Raw genomic sequence first — 24,498 nt, 5'->3', positions numbered from 1 at the left:
TGCAGATTCTTAGGTGTGGGTACTTCATAATCTACTTAAGAAGCTTTTACACTAACCTTTTTTTTTTTTTTTTTTCTTACATGGATTTAACATCTGTCTCAGTATGAAGAGAAGAATAAACCTAACCAAGTGAAACTTCCAGAAAAAGCAGCCACCTTGGAAAAAAGATTAGTAAAAATGGGAGGGGTAACCTTGCTTGGATTTGGTTTTTTCTTCTTTGTAATTAAATTAGTAGCAAAGAGAACCCTAGTTTAGAGCTGTTTCTCATCATATCTGTAGTATTTGTATCCAGTATGTACTTTGATCTAAAAATGAAGTTATTAAAAATTAAAACTGTTACTTAAGAGTATCTTAGGGTTTTATTTTGAAATTCATTGTTGGTATAGAATGTAAGTATAAAATCTTGTCAAAGCTGCTTTTCTTTTTTTGGCATAAAACTGTGATTATTGCTTACTAATTACTAGTTTCAGTTTTTTACTTTTGCCTGTTCAGAGCAGAACATAAGCAAATTCTGGTTATATATCACATGTTTATGTATAATGCAGATATATTTTGGGGTTTAAAATATTTTAAGTATCACCTTCAGTTTTATGTTGATAAAGATCTTTTCTCTTGCAGAGAGATTCGAGTGGGGTTTTTTCCTTTTCAGAATCAAAAGAACTGTGGTGATCTTGTTACATATTGTCAAAAAAGTAATTTCCCATGGAACTGTGATACTTAAATTATGCCTGAAATCTGCTTCCATTGGGAACTCACCTCTATTAAGACTTTCACATCTATTAAAAGAATTATAGTAGTCCTTTGCTATAAGAACAGAGACAACTTGGAAGGCATAACAGCTTGGGTTTTTTTGGTCTGGTCTTTCACTACATATTTTTTCTTAATATTTTCTCTGCTTAAAAATGTGTTTGTAATCCCACAGTGAAACATTCGTAACTGGTTTTGATCTGCTTATCAAACCAGCTATTTTGGGAAAAAAGGAAATTGGTGTAAGTGAATTCAAATTAGTTATGTTTTTGCACTTTTCAGTAAACATCTGTAAGAATGCTGAATATTTGGGAAGGAACATTTTTCTTTCAAAACAAAATAAAAAGAGTCTAAAAAAACCATAAACCTGAATGGGTGTGTGCAACTTTTGGTCTTGTGAAACTTTTGGTCTCTGGGTTGTCAGAAATGTTGTGTGGAGTCAACCTTTGGTATTCTCTTTAGAGACTAGTAAGGAAAAGATAAAAACTTGAGTGCTATTCTAATTACTATTATTGCTATTTTCTGTTTCTTTTAGAGAATTACACTGGGCATTAGTGTGTTTCCTTGTTACTGCAATTGTTTTACCTCCTTTCATCCTTCAGTGCCAGGAATATCCTACAGAGTGATGAGGCCAGATGCAAAATCAACATGAGTTGGGGAGGTTTTTTATGCTCCCAACCTGGTGTCAGAGGGGATAAGCTGTATTCAGCCCCACCATCTACCAGAAGTGAAAGTGAACATTCTATCAGCATGAACAAAGTATATAAAAGGAAATACTTAAAAAATAGTTCTATTTCTTCATATTACCTTAGAATTAATCCTAACCTAACAGGGTGCATATTGTGAAAGAAGAACCTTTTATATGCACACCAGTCCTCCTATAATCAGCTTGAAATATGTTTCAAATGCAGTTGCTCTGTGATGGGTTGGCTCACAGGTACTACTAGAACTTTGACACCTAATGTCTTCTGTGAGCTTCTGTTGGGTGAAGCTGTTTGGGGTTTTTGGGGTTCGTAGTGGAGGAGGGGTGGCCAGGCATGTTGTTCAGACTGTTTCCTGCCTGTACTTTTGCATTAGTTAAGTGGAATTATTTCAACCCCTAGTAGGGTTTCTGCCCTTCAAAAGATTCTGCTTCTTAGTGCTTACTTCTCCACTTAAGTGACAATTTGCATTAACAAAGCCACTTCAAAGGACACTGAATATAGCTTTAATTTCAAGAGATGCATTTCCTGCCACTAGTAGATCTTGACATTTGAGACAACAAAAATTTAAACTTCTTTTCCATCAATTTGAAGAAAAGATCTGGTCAGATGGAGGCCATTTAAGCTTAACTTGAAGCTCTTGTGATTAAGCAGAAAATCTGTTCCAGAAAAGTTTCATCAGTATTTAACTAAATTATTATGCCTTTGGTGTATAATACTTAGGAGGGAAAAAGTAATGCATGATAGTTGCTGCTAATTTTTTTTCAAGTGTGAGAGTTATAATAAAGTGGTTTTTGCAGAGGTGAGTCAAAGGCCTGAACTTCAGGAATTTACCTCCAAAATACATTTGGAAGAAGCTGGTCCTTTTGAATTATCTTATGGATCACCTGTTTCTGATGCAGTAGTCACTATTGCAAACACACATGTGAATGAACATCATTTGGGTTAAACATAGGCTTTGTGCCAGCAGAATCCTTGGCATCCTACACTGTTCAAGTATAGTGTTCAAAATTCCATGAGCCACTCACAAGAAGCAAAGGTCTTGGAGTAACCACTTTAAGCTGTTTTCATTAACTGGTCAATCAGAAACTGCATTGCATTAGGAGGACATTTTAAGAGCCAAATGAACAAAGATTTTAACATACCATATCATAAAAAAAAAATTAAAATTGCATTTACCTTCTTGGATTGCAGACTCGGGCTTAGATGATGCATTTCAAGATCCTTTATTCACTTTCATATTGTTGCAGTGCCTCTTTCAAATTCTCTGGCAAGGTGTCACAGTATGGTAGTGATAGGGCAGGAAGCAAAGAAAAAGATTCCTTCAGCATCTGGCCCTTGAGCTACACTGTCAGAATTCTTACCCCACCAGCACCTCCTAAGGGGGCCTTCATATGAAAACATCCCTGCTGAGAGGCCTCCTTCTGCAAGTCATCAAATTGCAGTCATTATCCCAGAACTGTAAGAATACACTGATTTGCACATCTATGAGGGGATTGGAGGAGAATGCTAAAGAGCTTTGCATGTATTAAGCAGGTAAACTGGGAAGCCCTGCTGCTGTTGTTCTCCTCCTACAGTAGTGCAAATTGAGGTGCTGAGGATTGTGTGAACTGGACCTCGGGCCAAATCCTTTGGGATACCTGGTTGCTTAAATACTCAGCGAGGTTCCTACTTGCAAGGTCATTGGATACCTAACTTTTCTTCATAGGGATGGCTATTCATATTGTCACCTTTTCTGACTCTTCAGGCTGTTATGTAAAATTAGGGCCTTGGGTGATCCTGTGGAGATCTGAAGGAACTGCAAGTTTTTTTTTTTATATTTTCTTATCTAAGATAGGTTATGGCTTGTGTGTCCTGTGTATCTCTTCTGTGCTTTGGTATTTGCCCTGCTCTTTAAATTTGACTTGTGCAGTACCTGGCCTTTCATAAGGCATTACCCTTAATTATTCTTGCTAGTCAATTACAAGTGATAAAGAGCAACTTGGGGTATGTGTATTCTTAAATTGAGAAAGAGTGAGCTTTTTTTTTCCCATTATATTCTCCATTGACCTCAGTATATATTTGGTTTATCTTCTTTTATTTCATCCAAGTGCCTTATTGAGGACAAGACTTAAAAATTGTATTTTATTCTTCTTTCTTTTGTTGTCTTTGAACCCTTAAAGGTGTTTCCCAAAGCTGTCACTTCCTCATGAGTAGGTGATTGTTTGTACTTGCCTTCTCTGTTTCACTAGTTCTGCAAAAGCTACAGGTTGTCTTTACCAAATAAAACTTCTGAGTTACTACAAATGTAGTAATACGCACTGTAAAGTGTAAAGCTACAAATGTTGCTTTGAATCTTTATGTAGAGAGACTACATACTAGTTCTGATACCTGTTAGTAGGTAGCAAGGCTACAAAGCCTTGAAGGTCTAACAGGTATCAGAACTGCAGATTTCTGCTTTTAAAGATGTGTGCTGTCATTTCTTTGTTCTGGAGGCAGGGGAAAGTACGTGTTTGAAAACTTAAATTTCCCTATTCCAGAAATAGAAATTCTCAGGTAATGGGGCTGTATTGATGTATGAATGAGATATGACAGTAGGGTATTACTGATACGAAATGAATTGCTTGATCTCAACAGTTTTAATAGCTAATACATTGCTTCTAGTTTTTATCCTGATCCAAATAGTGTAGTTTCATATAATATAATATAGAGCCTTGAAGTGGGACTTAAGGAGATACCTCTGGGGAAGGATTTTCAGTTTTTTTAAGATGTGCTAGTGGCTGTAATATATATGGGAAGATACGTTCTACTTAAGAGTTTGGTGGGGTTTTTCTTAAAAAAAAATTCAGATGAGACTTCCATGCCTTCAGCTTTCCTGAAAACAGTCTTTGAGTGTAGAAATACGGGTTTAACTACATTATTTTCATTATTGTATTGAAAAACCTCAGCTTGCTTTCAGAAGGTATGGAGAAAATGGGGCTTTCAGTGCTCTGGCTACACCATCATCTGTATTGTACATGGTGTAATTTCTTAACTGTATGAGAAAATGTACACCTTATACTTGTTGAAGACACCTACAGATTTCTAGATTCAGTCTGTTCTTGCAGCAAGGGAGGCCAGCAGCCTCTCCAGGCTGCGTCAGGAACCAGCACTCACTCATGAGAGACAGTCCTTCTTGAACTTCTTCAGTGTGCATGAGTCCTTTCCACAGGCTGTGGTTTTTCACTAACTGCTCCAATGTGGGTCCCCCCTTTCCCCCCGATAGGATGCAGTCCTTCAGTAATCAGACTGAACCATTGTGGGTCCCCTGTAGGACACAAGTTCTACTATGACCCTGCTCTAGCATGGGCTTCCCACAGGGTCACAACCTCCTTCAACCCAGCATGGGATTCTCCACAAACTGCAGGTGGAGTTTGCTCCACCATGGACCTCTCTGGGCTGCAGGACAACCTGACTCACTGGTCTGCTTGGGAATCTCTGCCCAAGTGCTGGAGCACCTTCTTCCTCTTGTTCTTCACTAGCCTGGGTGTCTCCACTGTTCCTCTCACATGGTCTAACACTCTTTGGCATGATTGCTGTTGCAGAAGGGTTTTTTCACATTATCAAATAGTGGTCCCATAGGTGCAACTACCATCACTGATGGGCTTGATCTTAGCCAGTGGCAGGCCCAGCTTTGAGCTGGCTGACATGGGCTCTGTCAAGACATGTGGGAAGCTTCTGACACCTTCTCATAGAAGCCATCCCTATAGCCCCTCCTGCTACCTAAACCTGGCCATGCAAAACCAGTGTGGTCTGACAGGTTCCTTTCCAAACTCGCATGTCTTGTCATTCTCTATAGTGGGAGTGTGGTTGTTAGTAGAAGCAATGGATCCAAGGTGAACTTCTGTATGGGTGGCATGAAGTGGAGGGATTGGAGAAAGAATCTGAATAGCAGTAAAGCTGGAATGCAGATGGGGTAAATGACTTAAGAAGAAAAGGGTATCACTGATAAGCCACTCATGCAGTAGCCACAGGTAAAGGACCTCCTGTTAATACTGAAGGGCATGAGAAATTCTTAGAATTTATTTTATTTATTTTTATTTTTATTTATTTTTAGAATTAGAAATTAGAATAAAAAGTCAGCTTTTTACTGCAAACCTGAGAAAGATGGTAGCAGGGAGGATTGTAGCCTGTCTTTGTATGGGTCTAAAATACTGCTGGAATTTGCTGTCCTCTCACTGGTGTTCCTCTGCCCTGGTAATTGATCCAAAGTCAATTGTAAATGTAAGAAGTTGGCCAGAAGCTAAAAATTTGGGTGTTTTTACACGGATTGCATTTTATCAAATAGATAAATGCTCATCTGTTGCTTTTAAGACCTGCTGGAGTTAGTAAGAGGAGCTGTAGTTACCTCTGGACAAATAGTACTGTTGTAGAAGCATTCATGTGTCCCAAGTTTCAATTATTCTTACTCGGAAGTCTTTGCAGTCAAAAGATTTTGCCATTGCAGTTGTGGGTGGGTGTTTGGTGTTGGTTTCTGAGGGTTGTTTGGGTATTTCTTTCAAGTTAAGTTGGCAAGTGGATGAACATTACTATGTCAAAACTTTACATAATTCTACATTTTGCATTTTTTTTCTGAAATGGTGCTTACGTCTAGTTCTGTGTCTGTGGTCTTGAGAAGTTATACCGAGAAACAGGAAAATGGCTTTAACATGCAGCCAGAACAGCGGCTCTTAAAGGGTGCTTCCTAGCTTGCTCTTCCAGGATTTTCACCTGGAGTTGACAGCTGCAGGCTTCTTTTAGTACCAAGAGCCGTGTAGTCCCTAACTCACTTAGCAACCTTGGGCATTTGTCTTTTTTCAGCCAACGAATGCTGAAATGGGACATCTCCAGCTTGATAATGAGGGTTCGTTGTTTGGAATACGTGTTAGCCTGTATTTGCTTTGCAGAGAGGACACGAAGTGAAAAAGTTGCTAAATCCCTTATTCTTGAGTTTGCTTCCAGCCCCGGCCGCATCGCCCCTCTCTCGGGCGGGGCCCGGCAGTCGCCTCTGGGGCCGGCTTGCGGTGCGTTCCCCCATCCCGGGATGGGAGCGCGAAGGGCCGCGCAGGCTGCCCCCCAGTCGGAGCCCGTGGGCGGGGAGCTCCGCGGCGCGGGGCTGCGCAGGGACGGCCGGGGCGGAGGCGCCCTGGCGCCGGTGCCCGCGGAGAAGCCGGCCCGACTCTGCGGGGCCCGGGGCGAGGGGAGGCAGCCGGACAGTGTCCACCCCATACCGGGACTGCTCTGGTTCTCTGCCTCTCCTCTGGCACCTGATCGCGGTTCCGGTCCGTGCTCGGTGTTAGCGCTTGCGAACCGAGCCATCAATTGCCGTCGTGCCAAACCCCGAGAGGTGCCAAGTGCTGCCGGTCTGTAACAGCCTGCCGGGGCCGCCGCCGGCTCCGCAGCGGGTCGTGTAGCATCTGCTGGCGGGTTTGAACTCACTGTCTGCTTGTAGGGTTACTGGAAAGCAACTGGCTACTCGGGATTCCTTGCCTAATCAGAGGTGTTACCTCCTCCTCTTCCCCCAGTGTCTCTTGACATCATTTCATCCATCAGAGTTTCAGAGGAAAAAAAACACCAACCAAAGCAGAACCCACCCAGTCTGAGAGCAGCCCACACCAGCCCCTCAGTTTTGCCGTGACTGCAGGGAAGAGCTGGATCGGGGCAAAGATGAAGCATGGGAGCGGGGCTGAACTCCATGTCCTGAGGGATTCGGTGCAGCGCGAACCGAGAGGAATCCAGAGCGATGCACCAAGCGGCATGCCCCGTATCCCGGCAGGGGATCAGTAAGCCCCGCGATCTCGTGTGGGGATGTGAAGGTGCTTGACCCACGGGAAAGAAGCAGCTCTCAAGGTGGGTTTGGCCCTGCTCGTCCTTCTTACTCCATGGGATTTCTTCTGTCCCCCGCAACTGACCTGATGTGGACCGAAGCGTTTCTAACATGAACTTTCTCTCTGGGATCTGGTGGTCTCTTCCCTTGGTTTTGGTCTGGGCGACCCCACCAGTCACCTCTTCATGGTGGTAAGCTTATAATTCCAGAAATTTTTATTTGCTCTTGGGGAAGGTGGGGTCGGATTAATTGTGAATTAGGGGAGGTGGGGGAAGCCTCTCCCTCTTAGTCTCGCAGAAGCGGAGCTCGCTGCTGCCAGCTGCTCCGGTCCAGAAAGTCCTGCCTTAAAGCGAGCGGATTTAGACGGTCCCGGCACCTCCTCCCACACCTCGTCCCCGCTCTCCGACCTCCTCCTCCGCATAAGCACAGCGCAACTGCGGGGGCTACCCGGGGCTTTGGGCAGCGGTGTGGGGGCACCGCCCGGCAGGGACAGCGGGCACCGCCCGGCCGGCGCTGCCCGGGGCGGCGGGGCCGCGGAGGGAGCGGGACGAGGGCAGGGAGGCGGGAGGGGAATACGCCCGAGGGGCGCGGGCGAGGCGCTGCTGCTGCTGCGGGCAGCCGCCCCTCCGCGCCCCGGCGGCGCTGGGAATTGGCTACAGCGGCGCTACTTTTTTTATTATTAATTTATTTTTTCCTTCTTCTTCGCCCTTCCCCGCCCCTCCCTCCTTTACAGTTTCTCCTCCCTAAACTGCAAGCTGCCAGGGCAGCGGGCTGAGAGCCCGGCTGGCAGCGCAGGGCCCGGCTGCAAGTGATAGTTGATGTCGGCGTGGGGCGTCTCAGGCAGCTCGCTGCAAAACGCGTTAGAGTGGAAACATAAATCTGCCCCTCCAACTGGGGACCCCAACCAAGCCCAGGCTGGAAAGTCTTGGTGTAGGAGAGGAGTTAAACCTCTTCTTGTAATTCTGGGGAACATGTTTAACCTTGCCTCTGGCTGATGCGCGATCAAAGCCCAATTTATCAGAACATGTTTCAATAAAATAACTATCTGTGTCCGTAGTCGTATAAACGTTATTTATTGCGATATCTTTTTGTCATGGTGTCTTCTAAATGCCACTTAACTATATATTTTTTGGAAGTCACGGCTTTAACGATTTTATGATCGTATAAAATAATGAAAATTCAAGGAAAGGACATTTTCTTCTGTTTGATCCCTTCAAAAGACACCTATAGAAGTTTGGATTTTATGAAAGGTACCTTTCGAAACATTTCAGGACTAATAGAGACCATCTGGATACAGATGATGTAATTTAATTTTTTCAAGATTTGGTTTGTTGGTTTTTTTTTTTTTTAAAGTACTGCACGGATCTGCAATAGCGGGGCTTGGGGTTCTCCTGAATGCTTCACGTTATTAGAAAAAAAAAAAAAAAAACCAAAAAACACAGGGTCGATGACTAATTGTAAAGGATTTCCACCAAAAAGGCAGAGGTAGCTGCGGCTCGGGACCCGTCGGAGGAAGGCTTCGGGGCGCTGAGGACCCTCCTTCCCTCGGAGTCGGTGCCTTGGGCTCGGCGCGGGCCCCCGGCGCTGCCCTGCCCCTTCCCTCCCGCAGGTACATGGGCGCCGTGGGCTCGTCGCGGGTGATGTGCGACAACGTGCCGGGCCTGGTGAGCCGGCAGCGGCAGCTGTGCCGCCGGCACCCCGAGGCGATGCTCTCCATCGGCCGCGGCGTGGCCGCCTGGACGGCCGAGTGCCAACACCAGTTCCGCCGGCACCGCTGGGACTGCAACGCCCTGGAGCGGGGGCAGCGCCTCCTCGGCCGCGTCCTGCTGCGCAGTGAGTCCCGCGGGATGAGGGAGGGGCCTCCCGAGGGCTCGGGTGCGGCCTGCAGCCTCCGCGGGCCCAGGGAGAAGGGGTTTGGAGAGTCGGCGTGAGGGTACGAGTGTTTCTCAAAAGGGTTTGAGAAACCTCAGCAGGGGCTGTTCTGGGGCTGGCAACCGTGGGCAGTGTGCGGGAGTGATGCGAAGGGTGGCCATCCACCTGTATCCGTGGTCTTGGTTTTACATTTCAGGAGGAAAGGAAGAGGACATGCAGAGTAATTTTAGGGTTTCAGGGACAGCAGAACAGCATATATTATAACGTGAAGGTCTGTATTGCTTAAAAACCTATATCAAATCGGGGAGATAATGCGAGGTTTTGGCATGAACTGCTGGCTCTGCAGTTCTCCACTTTACTCTTTTGTGTTTTTGGGTTTTTTTTGTCTATTTGTTTGTTTTTGGGGTTTTTTTGGTGTATAATGGCTATCAAGCCCACATATTAAGGCCTACAGGGAAATTGAGGCATCAGAATGTGGCAGTAGGACAGAAGTCTTTCCATCACAGCCCAGCCTCAGGATACCAGTACTCGGGATGGGGCCTGCTGAAAGGGGCAGCTCAGGTGCGAACAGGAGCCCAGTGCATTGCGATGGCAGACGACAGACAATCCCTCCTGCAATCGCTGCAGCATTTCGTGGGGAAAGCGCAGCAGCAGGGTGCAGTCCCCGCAGGGCTGTGCTGTGTGAGGGGTGAGGGCTCTGCGCCCATGCCGGGGCAGCACTGCCCGCCAAGGCACTGCGACATTTCAGGTCAGGCTCCGGGGGAGAAAGAAGCAGGGCACACACATCTGGTAGAGGTGAGCCAGGCTTGTGCAGACCCCGAGCAACTGAGGACTACATTGTGCTTCCCGCGCTGAGGGAGGATGGTTAAACAGGGTGGTGGTGTCATCTGGAGGTCGGAATAAGGCAGCCTAGTGAGTCTTCAAATCTCAAATGTGGCCCTTTCGACTCAAAGAAATGGCAGGATTTGTTCCTGTGTCAGAATGTCCTTACCCGGGGGATAAACGTGCCGAGGTTCTTTTTAACTGCAGCTCTTTCCCCAAGTGCCACACCCTGTGCACATGGCCTTCCTTGGTGTGCAGCCAGTGGGGCTGGCCCTGCCCTGGCACTTGTGTCCCTGGAATCTAAGCTGTGAGCAGCGTGGAGGGGAGTAGGAAAGTACCCTGGGACCATTGCCCCAGCGGTGGGGACAGAGAGGAGAATGGCAGATAGTGGTGCTGATCCAAGCAGGGGGGTTTTCATTCCGCGCTAGGTTCCTCTGCTGGTTAGCCATTGGTTCCTGTTCCCTCAGCAATTATTTGTGAGTAACCAGTAACGTCACCCATCGGCTGAAGTTTTCAGGGAGGTTTTTCTGATATTCAGGAAAACATGTCTGGCAGAACATAGCCTAATAATGATTAGGCTATTAAAAAAAAAAAAGGAAAAATGCAGTTTTTCCAAAAGTGAAGTTTTCACTGTTGGCTCATGTGAGAGAATGACAGCATCAGGCTTCTGAGCTCTGCAGTGAGCCTGATCAGGCTGTGAATGCTATGGAAATGTAGCAAGATAGTGCTCTATTAAAATTGATAATTTCAATAAACTCAAAAAATACCTTTTCCAACAAAATAAATGTTTCTTTTTAATTAACACTTTACAAATTTTTGATACTTCTGAATAAGTTTTCTCAGAAATAAGTCCTCAAAAGAGCATGATTTGTAACAAGCCAGGGTAACTTCTGCCTGATTTTGAAGACAGTGTAGGAAGCGTGGTTTTCCCAGTCCTTTTGTAAGCTTTTAGTTGCCATTTGCGAAAGGCTTGCACAGCATGTGGAAGTTCATTTGTAAGTTAAACATATTGGTGCTACTGCAATTGAAATACTAAATAATAAGTCCTGTGGTGTAATTCTGCCTCTATAAAAAAATCACAGTTAACATTTGTCTTTGGGGTCTTCTTTTACTGTGCTAACATTACTTAAGGCTTACAAGCCCTGCAAAGAGGTCCTTCTCAATGTGAGTCTTGTGCAAGATATTGCACAAAAATCTACTTGTCATTCTTCCTATGCTAAAAACCCTAAAAGTAGGAAAATATTCCATTTCCACAAATGGATTTGTGGTAGCGTAATGTAGCTTTGTATTGCAAACTACTAAATCTTAAAATAAAAGCAATTATTACATTGAAATATGTACCTAATCACCTATGAGTGGGCATAGTCTACAAATTCAGGTAATCTTTGGTATAATAAAGTATCTTGATTAGGAGATGGGAAAGCTGCCAGAGCAGCTGGCATGAAGAAGTCACAGCTGCCAGACCAAATCCTGCCTCAAGTATGACACAAGCGCTGCCATTGATTTAATGGAACTTATTTGTATGAATTATGGTTACGGGCTTGATTCTAGGCAGAAAACCTAATATTAACTTATTTTTCAGAAGATAACACCCAGGTTTTCTCCCTAGCATGTTTTAAGCAGGAAAGTCTACTTCAAGAGCTTCAGGAGAGGAAAATCTGGTTTCAGGAGTTACTTGCAGTATTTTGCAATATACATGATGTTTTAGTTTCCCTATTTAATAATTTCCTAAACTTATCTCTCAAATTGCACTTAATATATTCTTCCAAATTCTTGAAACATGATAGGAATGCCAGCTGTCCTATTCACATATCTGTATAAAACAACTGATCCATGAAAGTATATTAATCAATATCAGAAGCAAATCTTTAATATTTTCCAACTCTAACACTATATTGATGAACTTTTACCAGGGAGGGGTCCAAGTTTAAGCCATGACTAATTCTGGCTCCAGGGAATGTGCATTTGTGTGATTTCAGCCTATTTTATCTTTCACTCTGCAAAAAAGTCCAGACTAACTGTCTGGATATAGGACAGCCACTCAAAGTAGATACCCCAATGATATTTAAAGTGATTTTTTTTGTTTCAGGTAGTCGAGAATCTGCTTTTGTACATGCCATCTCCTCTGCTGGAGTTGTTTTTGCCATCACCAGGGCATGTAGCCAAGGGGAGCTGAAATCCTGCTCCTGTGATCCCAAGAAGAAAGGCTCTGCCAAGGACAGCAAGGGCCATTTTGACTGGGGTGGCTGCAGTGATAACATTGACTATGGCATTAAATTTGCCAGAGCCTTTGTGGATGCCAAGGAACGGAAAGGAAAAGATGCCAGGGCGCTGATGAACCTTCACAACAACAGAGCTGGAAGGAAGGTGGGTGTTCAGGAAGGTAGGAAGGAAGGTAGATGCCTAGAGATGTTCTAGGACAACTCTCTTGTGTCTGGGGCAGTTAATGCTTGGCCCCTGCTGTCTGGGCTCAGCAGTTATGAAGAAATACAGGAAGAGCAGGAGCCTGAGCTGCTGTTTCTGTCTCCCTTGGAGGTTCTGTGTGACAGAGATCTACAAACAGATTGCCTAACAGTATTCCTGTTGGAGTCAATTCAGTCACTCCTTGTGTGGAAAGTTAAGCAGGAGTCTAAGCTGCAGGACCAGTTTGGATAGAGGTCTTGTTTTCAGCCTAGTTCTTAGATAAGCAGGAGTTTTATTTTTGGTTAATACAGAATACAAATTCCTAAGAGAGGCTGAAGATCACACTGAAGAACAGGCTTGACAAAAAGCAAATTCAAAATAACTCTTGAGAAAAAAGTCCATTCTGCCCTTTTATATATGTATATGGTAAACCTAATCACAAAGTGAGCAGAGATAAAATCTAATTACTTCACTTTTTAAGAAAAAAAGTCCAAAATACATGTCCCTCCAAAAAAGCAATGTCCTTGGAGCATGACCTACAATCCCTTTTCTAAACTTTGTATGAAAATACTATTCTTGAATTGCAGCTGAAAGAGTCTTTACTTTCACATTGTAGATAAGTAGGAGTAGTTGCCAGGTGTGTTGCCCATCTCTAGTGCAAGAGCTGAGGAATATCTGCACTAACATTTTGTGGTGGTAGCTATAAAAAGTAAGAGTAGTGCATGAGACTGTAATATCTGTTTCGTTATTTAAAACATGTTAAAAATTTGCTGCTCCCAGGACATCTGAAATAATAAGAGAAAAAAGTTTTATTGTGTAGACTGAGCACTTCTGGAATTATTTGTATAGACTTTTTGTGTCTTATCTTTGGTTTTCCTTAATGTATATTTAGTAGGAATTAAGTTGTTTGTATTCTGATCTTTCTTTGTACTGCAAGTAGATGATTTTCCTGAAAAATTTTTGTTCTTCAGCATCTTTCCTCCTTGCTGTTTATTGCCAGCAGGTGTAACTAATATTTAATGTAGGCAGATGAGGTTATTCAGATCAGTGATCGGCACACGCAGTACTGTGGTCATGTTTATGTTACTGTCCAAAAGAGGCTGAAGTCTACAACAAAAACAAAGATTTATTTTAGGGGTGAATAAGTTTCATGATGGGAAATCCTTTCTTTAGTATTTGAGCATCTTATAAAGTTTTAAAAGACACCTCTGCCAAATACTAAGGTAGTACTAGTAAGGTAGATTTTTAGAGAAAGGTCAAGAATTTTTAATAATTATATTCAATTAAAAATAATGAATATGTTCTCATATGCTCTAGGACTTGCTTTTTGGCCAGAGACACTGTTTCATATTCACAGTGCAGTGTAGTGTAGGTTTAGCTTTGCAGGGATCTCACCACCTCAGCTGCCCACAATCCTATCATTTTGACCTGGGTAAGACCGTCTGGGCCCTTTTTATTTTCTTGCCCCCAAAACGGGGTGTTGATAGATTTCTTTTAAAACAAGACTATTCCAGCTGTGTTAATTAAAAAATAAATAGAATAAATATTTATAATACTGCCATTTGTATAATAGAACATAATATGCTATATATCAGTATAGGAACATCACTGAAAAAAGAGATCTGCATTCCTTATGTGTTTCTTCCACTATTCCAGCAAGTTGTTTTAAAAATACAAATAGTTAAATTGATTTCTGTTCAGATAATTAAAACCAAACATCTGCTTAAATCCCAGATTTGTGATATGGCAATGAAATGGGGCTGTGGGAATGCCAGTGACTTCTTTGAAGTAGTCATATCATTTACAAGTTGGAAAGAAAATTAAGTTTTATAATACATTCTCACTTTATTACTAAGCGCTTGACTAAAAAAGGCTGCCCCACTGTGCATCAATCTCACTTCTAATCATGGAGATTTCTTCTCTCTTACCTTCCTCCCATGATGACATGCCTCTTGTACAAACTCTGAAAAGTTCATATTTCAGGAACCCTTAAGGCATAATATTTATAAATCAAATATCCATATCTACATAATTGGGCATGAATTATTTACTGTCTATGAACCCATGTATTGTTCTCCAACATCATACAGATAGCTTAAATGTCTGAGATGAAGCTGAAATGGCTTTAATGCTATCCAGATGTTAAATTAATGATAAGGGCGATCTCTCCAATGCAAACTAATGAAGGTCTTACTCTAAAATGTTTGTTAAAAGCTGTATAAGCATTTTAAGTGTACTGTATTTTGGAATTCTGCATAGATCTGTTGCCCAGCACAGGTACAATTCTTTACACAGTCATTTAAAAGTAATTTAAATATGAAATGCTTATGAATTTCTGGACAGTATTTGAAACACTGTTCAGGGTAAAGGGCAATTTCATGAAGCTGGAGAGGGTCAGAGGGTCAGCATGGCGATTCTGCGGCTGGAACAATGGGGAGAGGGGGAACCTTTGCCTCCTGAATGGTTCTGGCCGTTTCTGATAATTTCCTCCTGTCCAGTGTGTGTCCTAACACTATAGACCACCTCGATCCTTGTGATGAGTGGCAGGAGCAGGAAGGTAAGCCCACCAGTGGGAGGATTGTGTGTACGGTGAGTCAAGCAACCCGAGCAGACCAATCACATGGGGATGACTTGATGCTACCAGTGGGTGTCACTACAGACCGCAATTTGGAGACCCATCACACAGGCCTGGTACTACAAGATGGATGGAAAAGGGCTGAGAAGCAATTAATTACACTTTGTTTTACCTGTGTATATTTACATTTACCTGTGCATTTCTAAACAGGCTGTGAAGCGGTTTTTGAAACAGGAGTGCAAATGTCACGGTGTGAGTGGATCGTGCACTCTCAGGACCTGCTGGCTGGCCATGGCAGACTTTAGGAAAACAGGAGATTATCTGTGGAAGAAATACAATGGAGCAATTCAGGTGGTCATGAATCAAGATGGCACAGGTTTCACTGTGGCTAATAAGAAATTTAAGAAGCCAACTAAGAATGACCTGGTATACTTTGAGAGCTCTCCAGACTACTGTATCAGGGACAGGGATGTAGGTAAGCCTCTATCATTACATGTGAATATTTTTATTTAAGACATTTGTACTTCAAAGGTCAAAAATTATAATTTTACTGAGAGTGTGTGTATATGTGTATATACATATATACATATATATATATAAATAAATATATATATAAATCCATGCATGTAACCAGCAGGAAACATGAAAGAAGGTGTTTTGGAAGAACTCAGTACAAGCACAATAGTTCCTTGATGTCTCTAGGTGTACAACAGCCAGTTGTTCTAATATAATTCAACAGTTTCTGCCAGATGCTATAGAGCCCTGGAGCTGCCGTAAGGGAAAGCTGCTTTCAGTACAAGTTTGAGTTGTGCTCTGGAGGCAGGTCCATACTGGGCAGAGCCACACTCACTCTTGTGCCACACAGCTTACTCCAGAGCTGCCCCAAGTCCCATGGTGTCCCTGTGATGCCACCTCCTGTTGCATTGCTTCCCTTCCACATTGTTTTGCTAGCACAGTGGTGCCCTTCTTCATCTGCACATTCCCACAGCTCTCTGTGACTGTGAACTGTGGGACTGGACTGTGTCCCCATCTAACGTGGGAGGTACAGCTTGTGCCAGCCCAGCCCTGCTTGCACCAGTCAAGGCAGCTGTGGGTAACATGGGGTAAGGCAGCTGGAGGACTGCAGGTGGATGAAGGGGGAGAGGCCAGTGGGATGCAGCACGCTCAGCTGGGTGACACAGCTGTTTATTCCTCTTTAAGAGGCAGTGTTGGCTCTGTCCATGACAACCATCACGTTTTTTGAAGAGTTGTGCCAGACCCCGTGGGAAGAGATAAAGTATTGGTGCTGCTGTTAACACTGGATTTTCCTGCTTCAGAGATTCAATAGAGACACAGTGTTACAGAATTCAAGGCATTGCCAAGCACCAGGAATCCTGGTGACTGCTCTTGACCCATGTATAGTATTTCCTGATGTGGAAATTAAAAACTAGCAACTAGAAAACCAGAAATTTGGAAAAGAGAGGCAGACTGAGTAATGTATGAGAGAAGTTGTGGAACTAATTAATAGGACCAGATTGCACCCCACATGATAAATCCTTAAGTATCTGGATAGCAGTACAGCTCAACTCCTTTTGGCACTGCTGCATGTTTACAATCCAAGTTTGCTTGGAATAAACATTTCAAAACAGCTGTACTTAAATAAGAACAATATGTGAATTCCTTGTCATGTACTGTATTGACTTCAATGAATCCAGAATTTCATCCAGTACAATTACATTGTACAGTGTTTCTGGTTAGTTAAGTCGCCAGCATAATTTTAAATGTTATTTATTATTTTGGCAGGGGATGTTTATTTGCTGCATGAACACATAACCATTCCTTGAATAGTGGCTGGTACTGCAAAGTCTAATCCATGTGAATAAATGGGCATATTGTGGGATCATGCAGATATTAACTTTGCAGACTAGGTTTTTTTTATTGTAAAAAACATGATTTCTTTTCCCCTGGAAGAAGAACTTTTACACTACCCAATTCTAAATCAAAAATCCATTTAATAATATCTTTGTACTAAGCCTAATCTCTTCTGTCAGTCTTGTTATTGTGGAGGAGAGTGGGCACTTTTCATCATAGTGTACTCTGTGCATTTGCCAGACACTGACAAGCCTGGCCAGAGATGGCAAAATCTGACATGTTTTTTGGCTCAGCTCAATGTAAGGCTGCAGCTGAGGTGGTGTTTCTTTGCTGCCCGGAATTCAGAGAATGTGGCTGTTTGGAAGAGCATATTTTTAGAAAACTGCAGTATACCTTTGATGGGCTGTGGGATGGCCTGCTGCTTGCATGGAGCAAGGAAAGAACCACACAAACAACCTGATCTGGATTTGAGTGAGATGATTTTGGTAGCTGCACCACATTTTTTTCATTTTTTGGTTTGCCCTGTAGAGCATTGCAGAGTGCCAGCCCTGTTAAATGACTGCAAATGAAATGAGATTATGGAAGTCTGAGTTTGGAAATAGGTGGGGAGCATCTCAGTGTCAGCTGAATCTAATACCACAATGTATGTCCTTGAATACAGCTCTGCCTTTCATTCTCCAGAGAATTCAAGCAATTTAGTGCTTCAGGAAAAAAAAAAAATATCTGGAGATTGGTTAGTATTGGAGCTGAATGAAGGATTCACAGAGCAAACCTTATGAAGCATCATGACTTGACCAGGAGACAACTTCACATATTGTAAAATGTCCAAGCCAGTGTCCTCTGTGGCTTGATTGTGCTAGCACATAGGAACCAGGGAGTTAAAAGTGCTCAAGGATTCTGCCATCAGCAGCCTACCCAGGAAAAAAGCAGATACCTTCTCTTTCCCCACTGGAGCTTCCACCCTGTCTACCATTCTCTCTGAGGGTGCAGCTGGACATAAATACATGGAACACCCCAAAATGTAGTTTGTTTGTTTGTTTTTTCTCTAGAAAGGAAAAGAGGAGTAATTGATTTCAGGAGGGGTGTAATATAGGAAATCACTAATAGTAACTCAATAGCAAGATAAAGTAATAACCTGACCACCTCTTTTCTTGCCTTAATATTTCACACAGGACCAAATGGAGATTTTTCAGAAATGTTCAAAATTAATTTAACTGTGCACACATAACTCTGCTGAAACAATGTTTGCTCACAATTTCATACTCAAAATTAGATAGAAGCAGAGACAGAACATCCCAGAGAGCTTTTAAAAATCATCCTATGTAAACTTCTGTTTTTATCAACACATGGCCATCTCTTCAGTGCTGGCCTGGGAAATCCCAGCCCCTCCAGACAAAGCTGCCTCCAATGTGTGCTGCCTGTTCTCTCCAACCCTTCTGAACTGGGTGTTGTCCGTAAGATCCAGTAGCTTCAGAGCTACTTTTATGTGAACATTTCCTTTAATTATTTTTCCCCAAGAGCACTTCTGAGGAAACTGTCGTTGGGTATTTCACTGGTTTTGCACCTTTTTTTTTGCTTTTGTTGTGTATGTGTGTGTGTGTGTGTGTGAAAGTCTAATAATTGATGTTATTGCTTGACACCAGATTTTAATCAGTAGAAGCTGAAGGAAAAAGCTCTCATTATATACTAATAAATACATTTTAGGGCTTTAAGAATGGAAAGAAAATATTTTTCAACATAACACATGCTGATTTCCAAAAATAACTGTGCAAACCAAGAAGAAAGGACTTGATGTACAGACTGTGAAATTGGCAGTATGAAAAGCTGTGGATGTTTTGGCCGGTAGAATGTGTGTAGGCATGGCAGTTCCAACATTTGAAATGAAAACAAAGAGATTGTACAAAAACTTTTTACAAGTTAGAACCTACTCCTGCCTCATAAGTGCTGAGGAGGTCCATTGCAGGTAGCAGGCAGAAAACTCTGCCTTATTTTGTGCAATGTCTTCTGCTGCCTTCATCACTTGGGCCTGCCAAGGAGCGCAGTAACTTGTCTGGCTCCTCACTGCTGGTTGTAGTTCATTTTCCTTCTCACTAGAGAAGCTGCAGAGATTCTGAAGATTTGAACTTTAAAAAACGCTTGGTTTTGCTCAAAAACTAAGCCTTCATATGAGCTTGTTTTCACTTTTGTCACAATCTGTGGATTAATCCTGTTAAGTCTCCTGTTCTAGCTGTGTAGTAAATGTTGATGTTTTGTGGTCAGCATCAGATGATACCAGTTTCTGACTGTCTGAAATAATTTTGTTTTTTAAGCTAGGACAAAACTCCTGTTGAAAGCAGTGGATACATCCTGCTTAGGTTGTCCTTCAGTGCTGTGTGATTTCCCCTTACATCTGGAAATAAGAACATTTGACTTGAAAACTAACTTGTGCCTGGGCTGTGGAATGTTGTCAGACCTTTCTGAGCAGCTCCTGATGGATGTGGGGGAACATGGGGTCTTCCTTCACCTCCAGCAGCCAAATGACACAGCCCAACTCTGCTCCTGGTTAGGAGTTGTGCTGAGGTGGAGGGCAGCTTTGTTTTTCCTCCACTGGTGTGAATTTCTGATACGGAATGTTAATCACGTGGGTCACAAGCTTGGCCTTTGTACTGTTTCTTTGGTCTGAGCAGAGAGAGCAGGACAAGTGCCTTTAAAGGTTCTTCATGGAATCAATTAGGTTGAAAAAGACCTCTGAGATCATCAAATCCAACCTTTGAGCGAACACCATGTCAACTAGATCACGCACTAAGTGCGACATCAAGTCTTTCCTTAAGCATCTCCTGGGCCAGTGATTCCACCCCCTCCCTGGGAAATCTATTCCAGTGTCTAATAACCCTTTCTGTGAATTTGGTTGTATTTTGCACAGCCTGGGCTGTGATGCATATTGCTGTGGGCTGACACAAACAGCATAACTTACATTCAGGTATCCCAGCTGTTTGCTCAGCATCATGGATGGAGGAGAGTGTGATGGCTGGGAAGCAGGATCTGGCTTTTATTCTGCCACAGGCTTCCTGTGGGACCACAGGTGCATCATGTAGTTCTGCATGGCCAACTCCTCAGCCTCTGGGGGCACTGGGGGCCACTGGAAGCCTCTCTGCCCCCATAATGGAGTGATTCCTGAAAAAAAGATCTGGGAAAGGCTTCTTGGCATCACATATGCCATTAGTTGCCACGGTGCAGCTGGCTCTGCAGGGAGAACTGCACGGCTGAGGGCTTGCTGGGTGTAGTGTGTGCCCATGTGGGTCACTGCTGGGGGACCCTCTCCTCTCTGGGCCTTCCTGCAGGGGATCTGGCACTGGCTATAGGGACAGCAGGCCAGGAGAAGGAGTTACTGCTGGTTTCCTGGTGCAGGGTGTCCCTGATACACCACATCACTGGTTGTTACAGCCAACTGAGATGCTCCCCCAAATATCAGGGGCTTACTTTAAAGCCCATCTCCCCAGGGATGTTAGGCAGAGCATTGGTCCATAGTCAGCAGCATGAACATGCTCAGACCCCAGAGGAGATTTGGGATTTATCAGGCTGCATTTTTCTGGCTCCATTCAGTGTGTTTTCTCTTCCCTCTGTCAGTTCCCTCTGGGGTGGCCTGGCAGCACCTTTGCAGCTCAGGATCCTGAGCCAGGGCCAGGGGCTGGTGCATGGCTCTGGGATGGACGGCCGTGGGCACCTGTGCTGAGCTGGGGGGCTGGTGGCCACCAACACCCTTCTGCTCTGCCTGCAGCAGACATGAGCCAGCCACTGCACAGAGAAGCTCTCCGGGTGTATACCTCTACCCAATGAATATTGAAATATTTAAATAAATACAGGAATCTAGGCCATTGGAGGGAAGCTGAGATGTGTTCTAGGGGCTGAAGCACTTCTCCAGGACAGCAGTTGAAGACTGTCCTAAATTTGGTGCAAAAAGAGGAAAATTTGCACGCCTGTGGCTGAGAGGCTGGGTGATGTGTCAGTCCCATGAAAAAACAGTTTGAGAAGGTGACTTTGGTCGGGTTCCTGAGATCCCTCATTGCATTCATTAGTGGTTTGGGGTCAGCCCCCATATAATATAAGTCTTCCTGATGCTGGGGAGGCAGCAAGGGGTGGAGACACAGTGAAGACTTGTATGTTATAAACTGCTTTGAGACAGCAGCATCAGTGCATACAACCATAAATCCACTGCAGGGAAAAAAAAAAAGAAAATTGGAATTTATTCAGCTTAAATTATTAATAATTACAATTTAACTGCAGTTTACACTTTTATTAATTAAGATTAGTTTGCTATCCTAGCTCGTGCAAATTTTAATTACTATTTGCATGTATTTGTTTTCCTTAAGAATGTAAATTGTTCATGTTTGGTGTGCACCTGCAAATACACATTGTAAAATATTTCGTTAATTTACTGACCACAGCCTTTACTTAGGGAATATCACCTTGCCCAAGACGAGAATGGAGTTGTAATCAGGTCTATGGAAAATGTGAGAAGAATGTTAATTTTTTGGATATATCTGCATTTGATTCATAATAGCAATACATAGGAAATTAGATGAGGCAATTAATTTTTATAAGGTTTTCAGATTGGTGGTAATAACCTGTCAGCAGCTGTAGTATTGATCCTAAAGTGTACCTTAAAATCAGTTTGTGTTAGATGAACAGTGGTTCCTATGCAGTACAGTCACTGTTCGGACTAAGATATGCCTTACAGAGACATTTTACACCACGTGGATATAGGTACAGGCATTTCAGCCACTCCTCCTGAGTATTTCAAGAACATGACAAGGTGTGGTATGGTTCCTCTCCTCCTTTCTGTCCACAGCAGACTGTAATTTTTAATTACAAGTTTCTTGTAATCTCATGAAAGGAGAGAAGAACCCTTGGTATTACCCCACAGAGACCTGAATGGGTAGAATGGGGCCTGTGGGTGGACACAGCAGCGATGCCAAATGCTTCTGCACTCACTTCTGCAAGACTTTACTCATTGGCAGCACAGTTACTTTACCCATTGAGTCCCTCGCAACCATCAAACTTTGTGGTCTTCTCTTCCCTGCACACCCAGAGCTCCTCAGCGAAGCCCATGAGATCCCAAGCACCACAAGGATGCTCCACCTGGGCATCCCATTTCAGACAGTCCTGGGTGCAGGGAGCAGGACTGCCTTGGGAAGGATGTCTGCTCTTTGGAGGGGTAGAAAGTGCCAGGGAAAGATGAAGCAAAATGCGATGATATTAACAGAATCAGGCAGACCCTTTAAGTATTTCATCCATTTTATTCCTCCTCATCTCCAGGCCTGATTCCTAGGGGAAATATGGGAGCAATTTTACATTTATAGGCATTTCTCTGGCTTGATATTGAATCCTGGGTGATATGATGTTAAAGGATCAAATACATCGCAAATTATGTCTCCTATGCCTATTTTCATATGCTTACTGTCCTTCCTTAAAATCCACCTCCTGACCTTTGCTGCGCTCCCTTTGCAGGTTCCCTTGGGACAGCTGGTCGGGTGTGCAACCAAACCTCGCGTGGCATGGACAGCTGTGAAGTGATGTGCTGCGGGAGAGGCTACGACACCTCCCGCGTCAGCAGGATGACAAAATGCGAGTGCAAATTCCACTGGTGTTGTGCTGTGCGCTGCCAGGACTGCCTGGAGGTGGTGGACATTCACACCTGCAAAGCGCCAAAGAGCGCTGGCTGGATTTCCCGGACATGACGCACAGGCTACTGATGCTGAGGACCACAGCCTTTGCCCTTCCTGGCCCATGCAGGGAATGCATCAGAGGTCGTTTTTACTTTTATGCCTGTTTTGCCTTTGTTGTTCATTGCGCAGAAGCTGCTGAAAAATTGATATAAACCCTGCAGCATTTACTTCGCATTTCTGTATGACAGTGTTGCTGCAGAGTTGTCTCCGCATGAACTGATGCAGCTCTGGAAGGATGTACTTATGCCAGGACTCTCCTCCAGAATCCAAGTGGCAATTCATTCCTGCCATCAGGAACACAAGAAGATAGAAAATATGGCACTTTTACAAGATCACCACCACCAGCTGCATGGACTGGGCTTGCTCAAGCATCTTCTGAACGATCTTGGGCAGGTCATAGTTGAGTCCTGGATACCAAATGGCTCAGGAGTTTGAGCACTGGTTGGTGATTTCCCCATGACAGAAAATTTGCAGCCAGATTGGTGAAAAACTTAACTGGAAGGTGTTTGTTCGTCCCTAGTGGACTGGAGTTTCCAGTAAAGTGGCCACCTGAGGCCACCCTGGCCACCATAAGCCCACTGTGGCTTCCTGTGGGGCAGGAATTGGCCCATGGCCTAAAACAAAGGAAACTGCAGGAGATGTATTCAGCCACAACACTTTGATGAACTATTGGAATCAAAGAAAATGTCACAGTTATATGTTTGTGAAAACTTGCCTTAAAAGCTTTTAAAAAGTAATGAATATTAACTGCTGAGGATTTTTTGTTTCCTGACCTGAAGGATTGAAGAGAATGGTTTTTCACCCTAGTGAAATCTGGGTACAGGACACTCGACTAGCTAAGGATTAGGTTTCTACTTTTTCACCTACACAATAGTGGAAAAATGTTTGTGAACAGTGTTGGAGAAGGAAATGCCTTGCCTTAGTAATGACTTGGATTCTAAAGTAGTTACCAGCTTCTATGTTCTTTTAAAGTTAATAGATCTATTAAATGTGCTCAAAATTATACTTTCTACTCAGATGGCAAAATTTGAATTAGATTTTTTTTGCATATTTTCTGCAAAGCTGCATGCCTATGATGAGTGTATCAGCTTGCAATGGAGGCAATTACAGGTTGTGCCAGGTCCATATGCTGGGCTGGGATCAGCACAAAACAACAAGTTGCTGTAAAGATGTGCAGGCTTATGAGGCCCAGAAATTGCAGCCTTGGTGGAAAGGAACCAGGTCACAGAGGGACCAGCTGTCTCTCCTCAGGGCAGAGATCAGCAACATGAACCAGAAGAAAAATGGGCTCTGTACCAGTAAGTATAAGCCTCTGAAAAAGAACCCATGAAAAGTAGAGACAGGCAAGGTAATGAAAAAATAACATAGGAAAAGGAGGTTTTATGAGTGATAGAACACATTGTAGATGAAGGTGAAATTTCCATGTGAAAACAAAATAGACTGGAAGAACCCTGCAGGTACAAACAGTGCAAGAAAAAATAATATCCAAGTAGCTAACCAGGGCAATAAAGTGAATACTCTGTGTATGTTCTGGTTTTGGAACTTTCTTAAAAGACTATTTAAAAAGAAGGGTGTTTGGCATTAAGTGGCCTTGAGGGAGCAGTCATGTACATCTGCAAGGCTTTAAAAAAAGTTTATATAATTAAAATGGGCAATTCATCTCCAGAAGGCACAGCTGGTGTTAAAAGATTAGGAGGCTCCAGAAAGTTCTTTTTTGGACAATGAGATAATGTTTCAGTTAGTGTATATGGAAATGATCATGGCTAGAGGTAACAATCATCACACTTCTGTCTAAAAACCAACTGCTGTTGGGAACAGCCCTGCCCACGTGTCCCTGCACGTGCAGTGTATGTATAATGTGTATTTATGTGCCCACAGGCAGCTCAGGGCTTATACTGCTGGCCTCTTCATTGCTGCCAATTCTGGCTCTGGGCTGGATAAGGAAAAATTCATATCTAATTGTATTTAAAGGTGAGCTCCAAGGAGAATTTTTATTGG

The 24,498-nt window shown here is 43.4% G+C and overlaps 2 protein-coding genes across 2 annotated transcripts in view; both read left to right on the top strand.

Annotated features, from left to right (window-relative positions):
• The window catches only part of ASZ1 (ankyrin repeat, SAM and basic leucine zipper domain containing 1), a 34,901-nt gene extending 33,849 nt beyond the window's left edge, over positions 1-1,052 (top strand). The window contains exon 13 of the mRNA XM_005519243.3: positions 103-1,052. Coding sequence (XP_005519300.1) covers positions 103-255 — 153 coding nt within the window. The 3' untranslated portion in view covers positions 256-1,052. The remainder of the gene's footprint in view (positions 1-102) is intronic.
• Positions 1,053-7,096: 6,044 nt separating this feature from the next.
• WNT2 (Wnt family member 2) lies at positions 7,097-24,238 on the top strand. Its single transcript, XM_005519244.3, has 5 exons — positions 7,097-7,463; positions 8,882-9,105; positions 12,056-12,333; positions 15,155-15,419; positions 22,283-24,238. The coding sequence occupies exons 1-5, from the start codon at positions 7,384-7,386 to the stop codon at positions 22,510-22,512; spliced, it is 1,077 nt and encodes a 358-aa protein (XP_005519301.1). The 5' UTR covers positions 7,097-7,383; the 3' UTR covers positions 22,513-24,238.
• Positions 24,239-24,498: the final 260 nt, after the last annotated feature.

The sequence above is a fragment of the Pseudopodoces humilis genome, chromosome 5, assembly GCF_049639895.1.
Source record: "Pseudopodoces humilis isolate 2021_Gansu_Grassland_sample_001 chromosome 5, ASM4963989v1, whole genome shotgun sequence".
NCBI classification, from domain to species: Eukaryota; Metazoa; Chordata; class Aves; order Passeriformes; family Paridae; genus Pseudopodoces; species Pseudopodoces humilis.
Note: the sequence above shows the minus strand (reverse complement) of the source record. Positions and strands in the feature narration are given on the sequence as shown.